At 34.8% G+C, this 17,408-nt stretch overlaps 1 protein-coding gene across 1 annotated transcript in view; it reads right to left on the bottom strand.

The window, feature by feature from the left end:
* The window catches only part of LOC117334441 (homer protein homolog 2-like), a 57,188-nt gene that overhangs the window by 9,038 nt on the left and 30,742 nt on the right, over positions 1 to 17,408 (bottom strand). Inside the window, 5 exon segments of the mRNA XM_033894071.1 lie at positions 485 to 627; positions 1,093 to 1,167; positions 1,169 to 1,279; positions 3,188 to 3,319; positions 6,280 to 6,436. Coding sequence (XP_033749962.1) covers positions 485 to 627; positions 1,093 to 1,167; positions 1,169 to 1,279; positions 3,188 to 3,319; positions 6,280 to 6,436 — 618 coding nt within the window.

A 17,408-nucleotide genomic window follows, 5' to 3' on the forward strand; every position in this document is an offset into this window, starting at 1 on the left:
AATCTGGAATAAAGGATGAAAGCAAACACTTTATGTCTATGACAACTTCGTGGTAGAGGCATTAAGATTGACTAAAAGTGATGGAAAACTAGTCTCAAGTTTAACCAAGTGGTACTTAAGGAAGCATGCTACTTAAACCTAACCATGTCGATTGTATCTCACTTTCAGAATAGTTACAGATCATAAGATAACATTAACTCCTCATAATCATTAATGTTCAATTTCTTGATCAATTGAAATAAGACCTCTCTTGTGTTGAAAATGTGTTCATTTTCTTCCAGAGTTGATTATGTGAAGGCATAATAACAACTTATCATATTGACTCAGATTTAGAGATCTATCCTGATCTATCCCTTCAGTATACTATACAGTTATATTATATTTTAAGCCTTGGTATAATCATTAACTGTAGACAAAACAGAATCATACAAAGGAATCTAACATGTTCTCAAAATGTCACAAACAAAAACAATAACCAACCAACCTTTGTGCTAGTGCTAATTTGAGTCGGTCGTTTTCGTATTTGAGTTGGCCATCTGGTGAGTTTGGCTGGGGAGAGCCTGGAGTATTGAAGGAGTTTCTACGTTCCCTTAGATTCACTGGTTCACGGCTTTCCTGACCTTGTCCCTACAAATAAATACCATTCTATTTAGTCAGGCTTGCTGAACTAAAACAGTATTACCTCCCTATGACTAAAGCATCTCATTATTAGTGAGCGTCAGTAGATCTCTAGATAACAGTTTTAAACATGAATCTGCTTAATCTGCATCCAAATACACAAGACACAGTTGACCGAGGAATAAAACCATTAAATCAAAGTTTTTTAAGATTTCTTATAAACTGACTAGAAATGTTACTTTAATGGATACTTGTTCAGATATTACCGGATTAATGGTAATTACGGTAATACACATTTTTTTCAATCCACATTTTGTGCTAAAAACTCCTACTTTGAAGCAAAAAGTTATTTTCGAAATTTCACTGTTATATATTTGATAGATATAAAAACATTTCAATGAATATGGATTAACTCAAGGCCTTAGTGATATTGTTTTATACAGATTTTATGGTAAAACCTGAATAGCGGGTTACCTGTCCATCCCCAACCTGCATGGCAGACAGACTAGAGCTGCGTGTGTGTAGGAATTGTCTCCCCTGTTGTGGCGTCCCCTGGCGCCACATGTCCGTCATCACTACTTCCATTACCATTCACCTGAGCATTCTGTTGTGTTACCTGCTGCCTCGTCAATTCCTTCACTTCCTTGAACTTTTCAATAAACTGAAATGCAACAATAAACTGTAGTTTTCAAGACCATTGATTGTTGTAAGAATGGAAGGCTCGATATGGGCCACAAAGTCAGTCAGACATGAGAAAATTTAACCTCAGGTGAAGATATTAGTTCAGTATTTGATCCTTTAACCAAGCACTTTGTGTTTCTCATGGAAACTGAAATCACAAAATGTCTTGTGCTGCTGTAGTTGTATCTTTAGGCAAGACACTTTACCCATAGTGATATAAGATAGCATCAACATGCATGTGAGGGGCCTCTTATTATATATGGTAGCCACAAGCTACTACAAAATGACAACTGAAGCAATACCTAGGTTATTTCTGCAAGATAGAGTCTTTAGGAGTGTTGTATGTATAATTATATACATGTTTGAAATAGGCTGAGAAATCAGAATATTCTAGGGATTGAACCTTACACTTCACATCTTACTTTGATTTTCTACCAGTTATTCTGGCCTCTATATTTAGTTAAGTCTGGACTTTAAATACAGAACCTCTGAAATAGGTTGATGTTCTAACCACATAGATAGTGTTGAGTAGTTACCTACAGTTCGCCTCACATACCTACAGCTAGGAGTGGCAGTGGTAGTTGTTAGAACAGCGACCCTTTAGTTAACATGTCCTGGGGGATATAAGATAAACTTTACACTTGATTACCTGTTAATTACCAGGGTGGCCTAGAATGTCCAGACACAACATAGGCAAACCCACACTGACCACTGTCCATTCTTAAAAATGACCACAGGTGTAAGATTCTCACTATCTCTTGGTCAATAATATAATGGTGGACAATTCAATTTGAAATTCTAAACTGACAGGTATTCTACCTGACAAAATTTGCATTATAATTTTATTTACTTAACTTTTAAAGGGATATGTCATATGGTCAATTACCTTGCAGATCTAGAGCACCTGTTCTGATTCTGATTTCAAATGACCTCTCTTAAATTTACTTGACCAAGTTACAATCCCATCTCCCCTAATAGTAATTACTATCCTCGATCTATACCTATAGGGTATATTGTTATCAAAGCCTTCGCTTTCATTTTTCAAACCTTCATCATCAAAAGAATTCGGTACTGAGTACACTACATGGTGGTTTTTAACTCAATTCTCATTGTATAGACCAACATACAACTATATACACAACTATTTTACTATCACCTTATTGTCCATACATTTTTAGATATTTTCATTCTCTTGTTTACCTCTTCCAATCAACCCACTATACAGACTTTCTGTCATTAAATTCAATTACTTTTCCAGGACTCTTCATCACTGATCTGATCAATGTTTGGAGAAATTATGACAGTAATTAGGTAAAACAATATAAATTCTTCAGTATTGTATTCTGTCACATAATGTTGTTATCCTAATTATAAACACATTAAAATTGGTCACACATAACCATCCCAACAAAGACTGGAACACTGACACTCTGAAAATTTGTTTTTGTGAAAATTTTAGAAAAAAATATAGTCTATTTTAGTTTATTTCAACACCAAAGACATGAATCTATGGACTTTTCATGGCCGGCATTTATGCCATCTTCCAAGACTTTAAAGGTAGTCGACACTGAATTCCAATACTTCTCCTGTTCAAGGATTTCTCATATCAGTTGGAACTATGTTAACATTGACATAAACGGGAGAAAATATATCCAAATTACTGAATTCAGTATCAATGCTGACAACTTTTACTATACTTATATAATTCTGATGTGTACGGAAGATAAACGAAAGACTAAGCCCTTCAGAGATCCTAATTTAAAGTCTAATAAAACTTAATATTGACAGAAGTAAGATTTCTGTAGAAACTTGAAATCTTAACTTCCATTGGTATGGTTTTTTTTCTACAGAGAGCTGTTGTTTTTGATTTAACTTATAAATCCAATACCTTGGCAAGATCTGCCTCGGACGTAAACCCTAGTCCATAAACAGTGTTGGCCCGAGGATCTGACCATTGCCCGAACTTCTGTGACGTCTTTGTGAAGGTCATCCCCGGGGTGATGGTACTATTAATTATCGCCTGTAAAACAAAGACAAACATGTTGATACAAATACTTTATCATACTCAATTACTGTGAAAACTTATCCAGGTAAAAATCCTGTCATTACAAAAAATCCTGTTCACCACTTTGGAAGACAATAAAAATTCTTACCAGGTATATGCTACAAATCATCAAGTAAAAGTGTCTTTTTTTCCCTGTAAACGTGCATAAGGAGAAGCATCCATTACGAGATGGAGAATACTCTAATATTTGATGTTCATCTTAAGATGAAGTTTTATTTACCAGGGGGATATAGGAAATTTTTTCAGACGTACAATGTAATACAATTTGTTACTTTTTAAGTTGACATTTTAGCAAATTTGAACAGAATGTGAAAGCAAAATATATATATATGTGACTGACTAGCTGAAGTTCACGGGGAACGAACTACAGTAAAATCTTGTTATGTTGCTAGCAACCACCCTAAACTTTGGTGTTTTAAGTATGGCTGTAGGATCTTACTGCTATGTAAAGGTCAAACTTACTGTTTACTTCTACATATATATATATATATATACATTGTAGTCATCATGTAGAACTTACTGACAAAGACCAAAATTACTTGTAACAACATCCATCATTAATACCACAAAATGGAATTACAATCTACTGCCGAAACATTACCACTTGAATAAAAAAAAAACCAAAATGTTCATTCCTACAAGTATATATGCCGTTTCACCAAATTTCCATATCGACACAACTATAATTACAATATCTCCTAATTACATATTCTCTACAGTACCTCATCAGGAAATCTCCTAATTACATTGTTCACTCAATTAACGTAATTAGGATTTTTAGAAAGACCACACTGCTCATGATGATGATGATGAGAATGTAACGAAATTGGACCAGGACATGTACCAATACCGCGAGCTATGACACTGTGTATGTAATAGACATTCATTGATTTGGAGATTGATTTGAAGCCCCAACAGGAAATATATATACGTTTCCCTGGCAGTGTTAAAACATAATACATCTGTTGGATGTACCAGACTTTTCCTTTCTCCTCTTTCTAGTTAAATAAATAGCCAATAGCTATAGGGAGGTATCGACTTATTAACATTACACAAAGAAAATAAATTTATATCATATTCATGTGGAATCACAAAAGTGCAAGGAGCTTTTAATTTTTTTCTTTCTTACAGCAGGAAACGTTTCCAAGATAACAGAGGATACAATAATAAATGTCCCTGTCTGAGTTTCAGTATAGTCAATCATGTGCAAATCGTAGAATTTGCCAAAAGAAATATAAGCCATTTAAATTTCCAACGTATGAAATTTAGGTGAACTAGATGCTTGAATGGCATTTCACAGATGGTGCATACTTTATCAGGCAAAGAGAAAATGTGAATATAGACATTATGGGGCTGAAAAAAATTGGGGATGTTTAGGGTAACAGTTTATCTGTAGTTACATCAGTGTAGAATTGCAGCGTTATATAAACAGTATAGCCATTTCTATACAATTAATGTCCTTCCAAAACTTTCTCATGTTGTCCACATGACTCATATCGACAGGCTTAATGAAACATTTTTTCACTTATGTATTTAAAAGCTGAAATATATATTTATTTCCTGTTCATGATTTTTGCTTTATTTTGTTTTTCCAATATGTACAATTTGACTCCATTAATAAAGGTCTTGAAATGGATAAAGTGTAAAAGAAAAACATTTTGACTTACGTACCTGTATTGTTTATATGAACATACTGCAAAAGTTTGTATTTTTCAAGGAATTCATCATAAAAACAATGGGATATTACCAGTAGTTGTAAAATAGATATAAAAAAAATTAGCCTGTTTCAAAATTTCTATGAAAAATGTGTCACTGAAAGTGTTTGAACCAGGAAAAAAAACAACAAAAAAACAAACATATTCCTTGATTAATAAAAATATACGAAGTCTGAACAAAGAGTATTCAATCTGAAGGAGTCTTGATATGTCACTATCACTAGCTAGGCTGGTGGTAGAAAGTCTATTCTAGATTTCAGGGCAACCTTGGCATTTTTCCACAGTATAGTATACGTAAAATGTGATTGAAGAAAAGCAAATTAACTGCACATGGAACTAATGCTTTTACCGAAATTGAATAAACAGAATTATCTAACAGTGTGTAAGTCTGAAACAGATGTGAAAGTTTACCGTAGATTTTTCATCAGACCTTTCTAACAAACAATTCAGGTTGTCCTCTGAGGATAAATACATGTACATCCAGGCTTGATGAATGAGATATTCGTAAGCTGGTCAAGTGGCCAGCACACATCATGATCACTAGCTATCAAATTAATCTGACCAATCGACATTCTCAAAGAACGGATCATTATTAGCATTGGAAATAGAAGTGTGTGTGGGGGGAAGGTGTGGGGGGTCATTATATATAAATTAATGAAGATTGGGGATGGAATATCGATTGATGAAAATATTATCTTTTTACACTGAAGAAGAATACAAACAATGAGAGAAAAACATAATTGATATTTTGGATATTTTAGGGATTTGGGTGGAAACAGTTATTATTGACATTAGTAAGAAAATAATCATGATATGCATTCAAGGGAATTATCATCAACACATTTGAGGGAAAAATCTTGACATTTGCAAGGAAACAATTATTCTCATTGACTTGATGAGGAAACAATTATTATTGTCATTCAAGGGAGTTTACTGACATTAGGGAGTTATCATTGACATTGTAGAGCAAGTGATATATATTGACACAATAAGAATTTGAAACATTGTTGACATATCATTTGTTACATGTTTTAAGACAAAAGATCCTTTCAATGACATTGAGGAATCATTGGAAAATGATAGATTGGTATACATATACATGTATCTGATGGAAATTTAAAGATGGCAATTGCTATCAGGAAAGACTGGGTGGGGGAGACATCATTACTGAGATTAAGGAGGGAGGGGTCATTGTGTTACCTTGGATCCATCCACACTGATAATCCTATAGGTATTCCTGGTACTGTCATAGTAATAGGAGACACTGACGGACGACTGACATGCTGGAACCCAGTTCTTCTTTGTCTCGGGGTCAATCTGGAACACATGGGCTTTGGTGGTGAAGAAGGGCTGCTCCCTAAAAAGGTAAAAATAAAATAATGAAGTTAACACCATGATAGGTATCGTATTATATTCCCAGTTAAGTCTATAAAATACCTGTGTCTACTGAATCTGAATTTTTGAGTAAATACATTAGTGATGAATAGTAAAATTGCCATATGCATCATTCCATAATTAATTTGTTTGAATCTTGAAACTTCACACAAATAGCTATAAACCTGGACACCAGTAAAACAGGATGTGTACCTCGGCATCTTCTACCGAACTTAAAGGTGTTGATGTTAAACGTTGAGAGTCGAGAGTAATACTGACGCACGGAAGTGTTACATTACCACGATGCGTATTGAATGGACCATCATTAATTCATTGTAAGATTCTAAAATGACTTATATAAAATTACAGGTGTATCGTAACTCACCACAGTAAATGAATGACTAAAATTGCAGTGTTTGTTACATGTTATTGGTATATTGGTATATACATGCTCAAGCACAAAACAGACCTCAGACATTGGATGTATGTCCCTCTGAACAATAACAAACTGACAATGTAAATTATTTAGTCTACCCACCGCAACACACTGAGAACTGCCACAGGAGTAGACAATGTCCTCACAATTCTCCTTCTGGACATCTTTTATAAAATAGCATCCTAATATTACCACATGACAACAATAGCTCTGCCCCAGGGTCTAAAGTGCACAAACATTCCAATACAGATATAATATTAGTAAGGCTGTTGGTCCAGCATTATCACCAGAGAACCGATAGACATTCCTGTATAATCCACACTGATTTGCCAGTCTGAGGGTAACGTTGCAGGCCCACGAGAATAATACAAGCTTCTGCACTGATTATTATTCTTGGCAAAATTGTATCTTTCAGCCAAAATACCAGTACAGGTGTTTCATCATGGTCCGACATGGACGGTCAATTTGTAAATGCCTTTCATCTTCAGTCCACCGATTTATAGGCCTTTTGTAATTATGTTGAGATTGCATGTGGTACAGGCCTGAATACACAGTCAACATTTATTGGTCCAGGAGAGTATTTTACAGGGTCCCATATATAATTTTGCCTATATTAAATGGCCGATATACATGTGACAGAATGACAATGGAGGACTTTGTTCTGCGAAATGTTTACTCTCACTTGGAGGTCGACATAAAAATGTGAACCCAGGTCATTGGAAGACTGACATCCCATGTTTGATCAATCACCGATTCGACGTCCCACTTTTAATATTTCTACTCGACACCTAGCATTACCACACTAAGGCTGTCTGTACCTCCCACAAATCAATGAATTGATCTCTCTTGTTAGGCTATCACTTGTCAGACATAACCATTAAGTGTTCCTGTAAAAAATACCCAACCTACCGAAATAATCAACCTCATACAGTGGCGCTTAATTTGGATAGCTTTTTACAATCAATGAATTTTTTTTATATACTGATGTTGAATATCAATGAATATAATGTTCGTGGCCTTCTATAATAACAATGGTATACTTGGTACCTCTATAATTATCAGCCACCTCAAATGGTGGTATATATACTTGGTACAACCTTTTATGATGAATAATTTTTTTAGGAAATCATGTACGGTAAACCTCCGGTTAGTTCGAACAAAATTAAATAAATATTGACGAACCAGTTCGAATTATTCGAAATAATGCTTCAGAAAATAAGCGTGAGTTCGAACTATTCGAGTCACTATCGGCGAAAATCTCGGCAGAGTCAAATCATTAGACACAATGTAAAAAAACTGAATTAAAGCTAAAATATGTGGCATATATTAAATCACAGACGCATTCTAATGATCACGCACACAATCTAATAACCTAGCGCTAAACGTGCTTGCTGATCAAATTTAAATCTTGGCATTTTTTCTGGGGCGGTCATCGGGGCCCGAGTCGTCGCGAGCTTTCAATGGAGTTTACGGGGGAAAAAATCTTACTTTAGGTTCTTCATTTGACAAGTTCGAACTATCCGAAATGGTGTCAGTTGTAAACAGCCAGAGTTCGAACTATTACTAGCTAAAAAATTATTGTTTTTCTAGAAAAAAATGTGTGTTCGAACTATCCGCGTGTTGGAATTAATCGGAGGTTTACCGTATGTATCAATCTATGTATACACTGTATATATATATATATACTTGATCCATGACCTATATAGCTACCTTACACCTATATACAAGCAATGAACTTCTGAACTCGACCAATCTCCAATTAGCAGCAGAACTTTTTACATCTTATTTCTATTTTAAAGATGTCATGAATAAGATTTTTTTTTGTATCCAATGGCTACCAATTTAAATCAATATCACGAGGAAATGTGAGATTATTTATGCAAGATACATATACATGTGGCCACACCAAGTCTATTATTTAATGTACTACAATTCTGCATTTTATCACTTCTGTATAACAAATCTTTAAACCACACACTGTCATTATAATTAACAATTGTATTCCATTCCACACTTCTGTTTTCTCTCTCAAAAATTTCACAAAAAACAATTTTTCATTTTGGGGTGGCCTAAAAAGGTGACTTTAAAAACTGTCCAAATTACCATATATTATGCAGAATATAGTGCAAGGTCATTATTTGATATCAAATAGGGAAGGGTCCTAAACAAACAGTCTACATATACATATATACTCATGTTTATATAGACTATTGGGAAAATCCACAATTCATCAAAAATGGTCATAGATCATATATATACACACTACACCCCACTTAATTATCAATGTATTTATTCACAGTGCGCCCGTAACCATACACCAAAACGTAAATCCAAGCAATGTATCCGGTAATTAAAAGACCAATATTGATCAACCTCTGATCCTACTATCAGCTAATGTAATGGTTAGGACGTCCTGTACATACCAAAACTGGGGCAAGCTTGATAAATAATACACAAAACCTGTTTAGGTTGATTTTTTGTGAGGTAACATTGTCAAGTTTTAAAGATACTGCTAAAAAGTTGCAGATAGTATGGGACTATAATAGAAAAGAACCTGTTACACAGCAATACAAGTCTGTACAGGACAGCTGATGTACAAAAAAAGTCATTAAACGTATCAATGGACAAAAGTTATTACTTCTTATTTACATTTCTAGTTCAAAAATTGACTTGGCTTTAAAAAAAAGGTCTTTTGTATGTTTTCGTTATAAATGGCTATAAATAACATATAGACCCTTCTAGGTATACCGGATCACATGTTAACATGTCGTAGACATCGCCTTGTCCAGGAAAATGGTTTTGATTACATGGTAGAATAATGTGTCATTATTACAGGTAAATAAAATTCCTAACCAGACATCATGACTAAAGCCAAAAGGCACACTCAATCCTTGTAATGAAAAAAGGAAGAATTTATCTGAAAGTGAATTATATTAGACATTTTGTCTATTAATTAAAAGCCATGAAAATGTAAACCAGTACAAAGTGTAATACAAACCAATATTATATATATAACTATGTCTTCAGTTCTTACCTTCCCACAGAACGCTTCATATGAGGCATTCGGATCTTGTTAACAAGTTCCTTAAAAATACCACGTTATTTTGTTTTCGTTTATATCAGAAATTCTGTACACACAGGTAAACAACACATGATGACGTAAAACGAGAATGTTAGAATCCAACCTGCATCAGAGATATAATTGGTAAGTAATACTGAGTATACAGGTAGGTATATATATATATATAGGTATACAGGTATGTCCTGTTACAACTCTTAACAATTCTTCACATTCACCTGAAACTAATCCATGTATGACAATAATTGACCCCATTCTTTGTAGTTTTTACCTATCCCAAAGAGTGTCTGTAATTTAAAAGCCTCAATCATTTTCCCAGTACGTATATAATGGGTATATACAAGTAATTTTAAAACCTGTTATAGATATAGTTTGTATATATATGTTTATCTAAGTGTGGTTCAGGATGGGTCCCTGCTAGATTTTACCTTCATTTTGGTAATTTTTTGATCTACAAATACACTGTCGTGTACCCATTAGGGTCAATGTTATTTTTTTAAGATGGTGGGTCAATAGGATCACAGGAGGTAGCTACAAAATCAGTTATTTATATCAAACAATCTGACTGAGAAAAACCGAACATAACTAAGAAATAATCTAAATTTATACTATATCATTTATCTGATGCTGTTTATTGTAGAAATGACTGAATCCTTCACAAAGTCTGGCAAACTATGAAAATCAGCATTGAGGTGTCATTTGCCACGTTTTTTTCTCATATTAAATTATCAAAACTGCCTAACTCCCTAATGACATTTGCTTTCAATCAATATAATGTTTATGTTCACAGCCCTACAATACTGTGTATTGACAAAAACAAAGGAAAACGATTTTGTTTACATTACAGAATCGTCTCCCAAAATCTGAAGCAAATTCAGCTGAAAATGATGTGGATTAATTCCAAACAGTGACCAATGTGTTTAATGAAGTAAAATACGACCTTTTCACTTTATAAAATAATATCAAATTTTATGATATCAATATAGATATTTTTGATTGATTTTCGATGTATATATATATACTAATCACTAACCAACAATCGGGAAACCCTTGGATTTCGATGTATATATACGGTATACACTAATCATTAACCAACAATCGGGAAACCCTTGGATTTCGATGTATATATACGGTATACACTAATCATTAACCAACAATCGGGAAACCCTTGGACTCCTAAAGTTTATCAGTCATCTTTTACTGACAAGGAAGTCATAGCATGCCACACTAGTTAGCTCAATTACAGGCTAATAATATATATGAGAGCTTGCCATTGAGGGTTTATCCAAATGCAACAGGATTATAATTGGGAGGTACGTAATTAGTAGTAATAGGGTTGCAATGTCGGTTAAAACACCGGCTATTCACACCTGAGTTAAAGGTTTGTTTAACCTGACCACCCAGACTGTCACTGTTTTCTGGTCTGGGTTCATTATATAACATTAGAACCCCTGACAATTTCCATCTGGTTCAATAATCAGGATAAGTAAAAGTTGATGTATCTTGCTTCATATACCAGTGGCGTAGGAAGCGGGGGGGCAGGGGGGGCAATTGCCCCCCCACTTTTTTCAGTGGGGGGGCAAACATATCTTTTTGCCCCCCCACTTTTTGACATCCAAAATCTAAAAAAAGGGGATAAAACGCGAATTTATATATTCATTTCGATAAATATCTGTATATTTCCGAACCGATAATGTTTTCTTGAAGGCAACGATAAAAACTTTATCTTGTACATCCGGAACATTCCGACTTTTATACTAGTATATCAATCCTCAGACCTGTGCAACAGCCTGGTAAGTCAATATTTATATCTTTATAAGAAATTTTGCTCAACTTCATCACATAGATTCAATAAGTTGATGATAATTTGTGAAGTTAATTGAGTTCATAATGAGAAAAAAGACAGAAACACAACATGAAGAAGAATGCGCGGTTTTAACGTGAATAGAGTGATACTTATTACCGACAGGTACGAGGAAATACAAAAAAAAAAATCGGCCCGCGCCTACGGCGCTCGCTTTATCACTAAATTACTGGCCCCCCTTTCGATTGCAGATCTACAGGGGCCTTCGCCACCCTGGGACCCGCTGGGCGGCCCCCAGACCTCTCGCAAAAAGGAAAAAAAATCGGCTCGCGCCTACGGCGCTCGCATGATCACTTAATTACTGGACCCCCCTTTCGAAAACTCCTGGATCCGCGCCTGATCCCGAATTATTGGAAATGTACTATATTCATTTTCCGCGGAGAGCTTAGACCCCCTTGACCCCATATCAGGGCGCTGCCCTGGACCCGCTGGGCGGCCCCTCGGACCCCGCAAAAAAAAAATCGGCTCGCGCTTACGGCGCTCGCATTATTACTAAATTACTGGACCCCCCGCCCTGGGCGGGCCTGGTGATTCATGTTTTGCTATATTTAATATATATATTCTGATTTGCGTAAATAACTTATTTTGTACTACATAAATTATCAAAACTATCATGGGATGTTGAAATGATAATTATTGGCTAATTTTGCGGAGATGGCATACGATTTGTTTAGTGTGTAAAATTTAAGGTTAAAAAAAATTTTGCCCCCCCACTTTTTGACGACTTCCTACGCCACTGTATACATAATATAATCGTTAGAAGATAGACAGTTTTAGATATTGCATTACTACATGTGTATGTTGTATGGTTTATAGGCTATATCTCAATTCAACAAGATTTACAGGTCAACAATGACTAAAATTACAGAAAGTTACCAGGAAAAAATCTTCACAACTTTCGATAATTCTCCTCCCACATTACCAGTATGTATTTCACTATATAAATTAAAAACCTGTCAAAGTTTTTCCTCTTACAAGTGTGTGTACACTAGCTCTCTGAATGTTTAAAATCTATTATAAATTCAGTCCAACTCATCTACCATCTAGTGTACAGTTTAACTCAATTCTGATGATGTTATTTTCGTAAAAGTAGGTTTAGAATGTGTACACAATGAAGGATTATAAAGAATGGTCAATATTTAAATTACTTACTATAGTATATATATATGTATAGAAGATCTAAATCATTTTTGGACAGAAGATAAATATTGTCAGACTGGTATCAAAACAAGTGCCTAAAACCTTGCAGAAACAGTGAAAGTTAGTTGCCTTCTTCATGAACAGGGAAAACAAACTTTTAATTGTATATTGCTTGAAAGAGATATTTATCAAGGACGTAAAACATTTTTTTCTTGAATATAAAACATGTATATGTACTGATTGTAATTCAATGCTTAGACTAGCTTCTTCCTTATTTCTGCTCTTTGCACAAAAATTCAAATACAAATTTGATGTTTAAACTTATAGGGACGTTATATAATTACCTTCCCTAAAAATATTAATAACATGTAAATGTTGTAATTAGATAACCGATATCAAATAACCATCAACTATCATACAAATATGTTTTCTTTTATTACAGTATTCTCAGTTAGGGCAGAATATTATGCTAGAAAATGACGAGATACACAGACTTTTTGTTCTGATTCTCTTTCTTGTTCATATACACACATTCAAATACAAAACACTTCCACTAAAATAGATTGCTGAAGTCATTAAAAAAATATCCACAAGTATAAGAAAGACATACCACTATCAACAATACTTAGATTTTGTTGATAACAAATAGTAGGGGTGTATTGGCCAGTTACTGGGAGCCTGAATGTCTTTAAACTTCTGAAGATACAAGTTATATTGACCGGTTCCCTTTGTACACCCTAATTCTTTATCTCTGTGCTTTATGGCCTAGCCTAGAAATATAACTCATCCCCATGGCTTTGGTTTCAATCTATATAGTTAGTTAGTGCATGTGGTATTAAACATTTATGATGCCAAGTTTTTCTCAAATCCTGTTGATATCTGTGTATGTATATATTTTCATACTGAAGGTCAAGGATATACAATAAATGTTGCTTCCATGCATGGTTCAAGCAATCTTCAACTCTTCGCCTGCTGCATGATAAAATTATCTCCCCTGTACCAAGTCACAAGGTTTTAACATTTTCATTTGAAAACTTTATTTCAAAATCAAAGTATGTTTCCTATTGTCAATCTCCTTCTTACTTAAGTCTTTCAACAAACAAATATCTGTAACATATCATTTCAATGTCTGATGTCTAACTTACTACAGCTATAAAATTGGCAAGAGAAATTGTCTGCTACATATGTATTATAATTATGTACTGCATTAAAGCACCTAAGAAATTAGTCAATTCAGTTATAAAATAACAATAAACCTTGTTTTAAACAATGTTTTGACTGGAAACCGCCAACAAAATTGTAGGTAAAAATGTAAAGCTATCTTAATTGAAATTTAGAAAATGAAAGAACTTTTGAAATCTCAAGGTAAAGATACTTATCAACAGGAAATGTTTGTATTTAAACATCATTAAATTCTACTTTATCACTGTTTACAGAGAAAGCTTTGTTTACCTAATACAATTCCAGGACAGTCCATCTGATTGGTGCAGACAAGGAGTTGTTTTTGTTCCAGACCTATTCAAGCAATTTTATACCTTGTATTTATAAATCAAAATGTACTTACATCAGATTTGGAAATAAAACCAGTCTAAGAAAATCTTCATGTATTGTATATAATTACAGATGTACTTCAAATATAACCATGATCTACTTTGTAAGAAAAAATTAAAAAATAAAAAATAAATTTGAACTTAAATTTAAACAAGAGGCCCAAAGGGCCTTAACGGTCACCTGAGATTTGAAATATTTCGGCCAACTAAATTGACCCTTTTTGGCCCCACCCATCAGTCCTAATGGGGTCAGTCTATGAAGAGTATTTGATTCTAACATATAGTAGATAAGAAGATTTTTGAAATTTCAGTCAATTTGACCCTTTTTGGCCCAGCCCATCACAGCCCCTGGGGGTCAACCAGGGCCAACATGTACATAACATCAAACTGTAATCCCATGCTGATAATTTGAACCAAGTTAGAATGAATTCCAATACAAATCCAACAAATAATAGTCAAAAATGTGATTTCCCTATATAAAGTATAGTAAAGTTTACCCCCTCCCCAGGGACAAACGTGAGACCCCAGGGTCATGAAATTCACAATTTTGGTAAAGCACCATAAGACCCCTTCATCTATGAAGAGTATTTGATTCTAACATATCTGAGAGTAGAGAAAGAGTTTTGAAATTTCAGTCAATTTGACCTTTTTTGGCCCCGCCCACCAGCCCCTGGGGGTCAACCAGGGCCAACATGTACATACCATCAAACTGTCATCCCATGCTGATAATTTGAACCAAGTTAGAATGAATTCCAATACAAATCCAACAAATAATAGTCAAACATGTGATTTCCCTATATAAAGTATAGTAAAGTTTACCCCCTCCCCAGGGGCAAACGTGAGACCCCAGGGTCATGAAATTCACAATTTTGGTAAAGCACCTTAAGACCCTTCCATCTATGAAGAGTATTTGATTCTACCATATCTGAGAGTAGAGAAGAAGATTTTTGAAATTTTAGTCAATTTGACCCTTTTTGGCCCCGCCCACCAGCTCCTGGGGATCAACTAGGGCCAACATGTACATACCATCAAAGTGTCATCCCATGCTGATAATTTGATACAAGTTAGAATGAATTCCAATACAAATCCAACAAATAATAGTCAAAAATGTGATTTCCCTATATAAAGTATAGTAAAGTTTACCCCCTCCCCTGGGGCAAACGTGAGACCCCAGGGTCATGAAATTCACAATTTTGGTAAAGCACCTTAAGACCCTTCCATCTATGAAGAGTATTTGATTCTACCATATCTGAGAGTAGAGAAGAAGATTTTTGAAATTTCAGTCAATTTGACCCTTTTTGGCCCCGCCCACCAGCCCCTGGGGGTCAACCAGGGCCAACATGTACATACCATCAAACTGTCATCCCATGCTGATAATTTGAACCAAGTTAGAATGAATTCCAATACAAATCCAACAAATAATAGTCAAAAATGTGAATTCCCTATATAAACTATAGTAAAGTTTACCCCCTCCCCAGGGGCAAACGTGAGACCCCAGGGTCATGCAATTCACAATTTTGGTAAAGAACCACAAGACCCTTTCATCTATAAAGAGTATTTGATTCTACCATATCTGAGAGCAGAGAAGAAGATTTTTGAAGTTTTAGTCAATTTGACCCTTTTTGGCCCCGCCCACCAGCCCCTGGGGGTCAATTAGGGCTAACATGTACATACCATCAAAGCGTCATCCCATGCTGATAATTGAATACAAGTTAGAATGAATTCCAATACAAATCCAACAAATAAGAGTCAAAAATGTGATTTCCCTATATAAACTATAGTAAAGTTTACCCCCTCCCCAGGGGCAAACGTGAGACCCCAGGGTCATGCAATTCACAATTTTGGTAAAGAACCACAAGACCCTTTCATCTATAAAGAGTGTTTGACTCCACCATATCTGAGAGCAGAGAAGAAGATTTTTGAAGTTTTAGTCAATTTGACCCTTTTTGGCCCCACCCCTCAGGCCCCTGGGGGTGGGGACCATATAATTCACAATTTTGGTTGACCATCAGCCATAGAAACTTTCTGCCAAATTTCATTGAATTTTGTTAAGTGGTTTTGGAGAAGAAGTCGAAAATGTAAAAAGTTTACGGACGCACGACGCACACCGCACGACGGACGACGGTCCATGATCAACAACCTAAAATCTTTCTGAATTCATGTTTTCAAGCTAGAGTGCAGTGATCTATTTATAGAAATCTATATTTAAAATTGGGGATGACCAAATGTATTTTTGATAGTAAATACATAATTATGAGACTGTATGAATACTGGTAAATGCAACACTTTATAGGGAAGTGTTAATGACAACACAATATGCTGCTGTCAATGCTGAAAAAATAACACTATATATCAACACCTTGTTGAGACAAAAAAGAAATAATATATAATATTACCCAAATTGAAGAAATATGAACAGAAACTGTAAAAAACCTTGCAATCCCATCTTAATTGGACACCATTAATTGAATCACGAAAGTGTCATTTACATACAATTTCTATACAAAGTGACATACTATGAAACATTTAAATTACATACTCTTCTTCTCCAATATCAAGGTCCTCAAAAAACACTTCGTCATCTGATGATGATGATGCAGTTCCATCAAAAGAGCTGTGAAAGACAGAATCTTGAGAGGAACGAGTCTCCGATAGTGTTGATGTGGAGGTGGAAGCCAACATTATTTACCGGATAACCAAACGGATAACCAAACGAACGACCAAGACAAGTTAGTCCTCGGATAAATCAACCTTGTATATATAACACTTGGTCACCGTGTTTTTGGATGATGTCTGCTTACACTTCCTCAGGCATCAAGAAAATTACTGATGGTTTTGTGTCAGGATCTATACTACATATTAACAGTACAGAATATACTCCATGTA

This window comes from Pecten maximus, chromosome 9, assembly GCF_902652985.1.
Source record: "Pecten maximus chromosome 9, xPecMax1.1, whole genome shotgun sequence".
NCBI classification, from domain to species: Eukaryota; Metazoa; Mollusca; class Bivalvia; order Pectinida; family Pectinidae; genus Pecten; species Pecten maximus.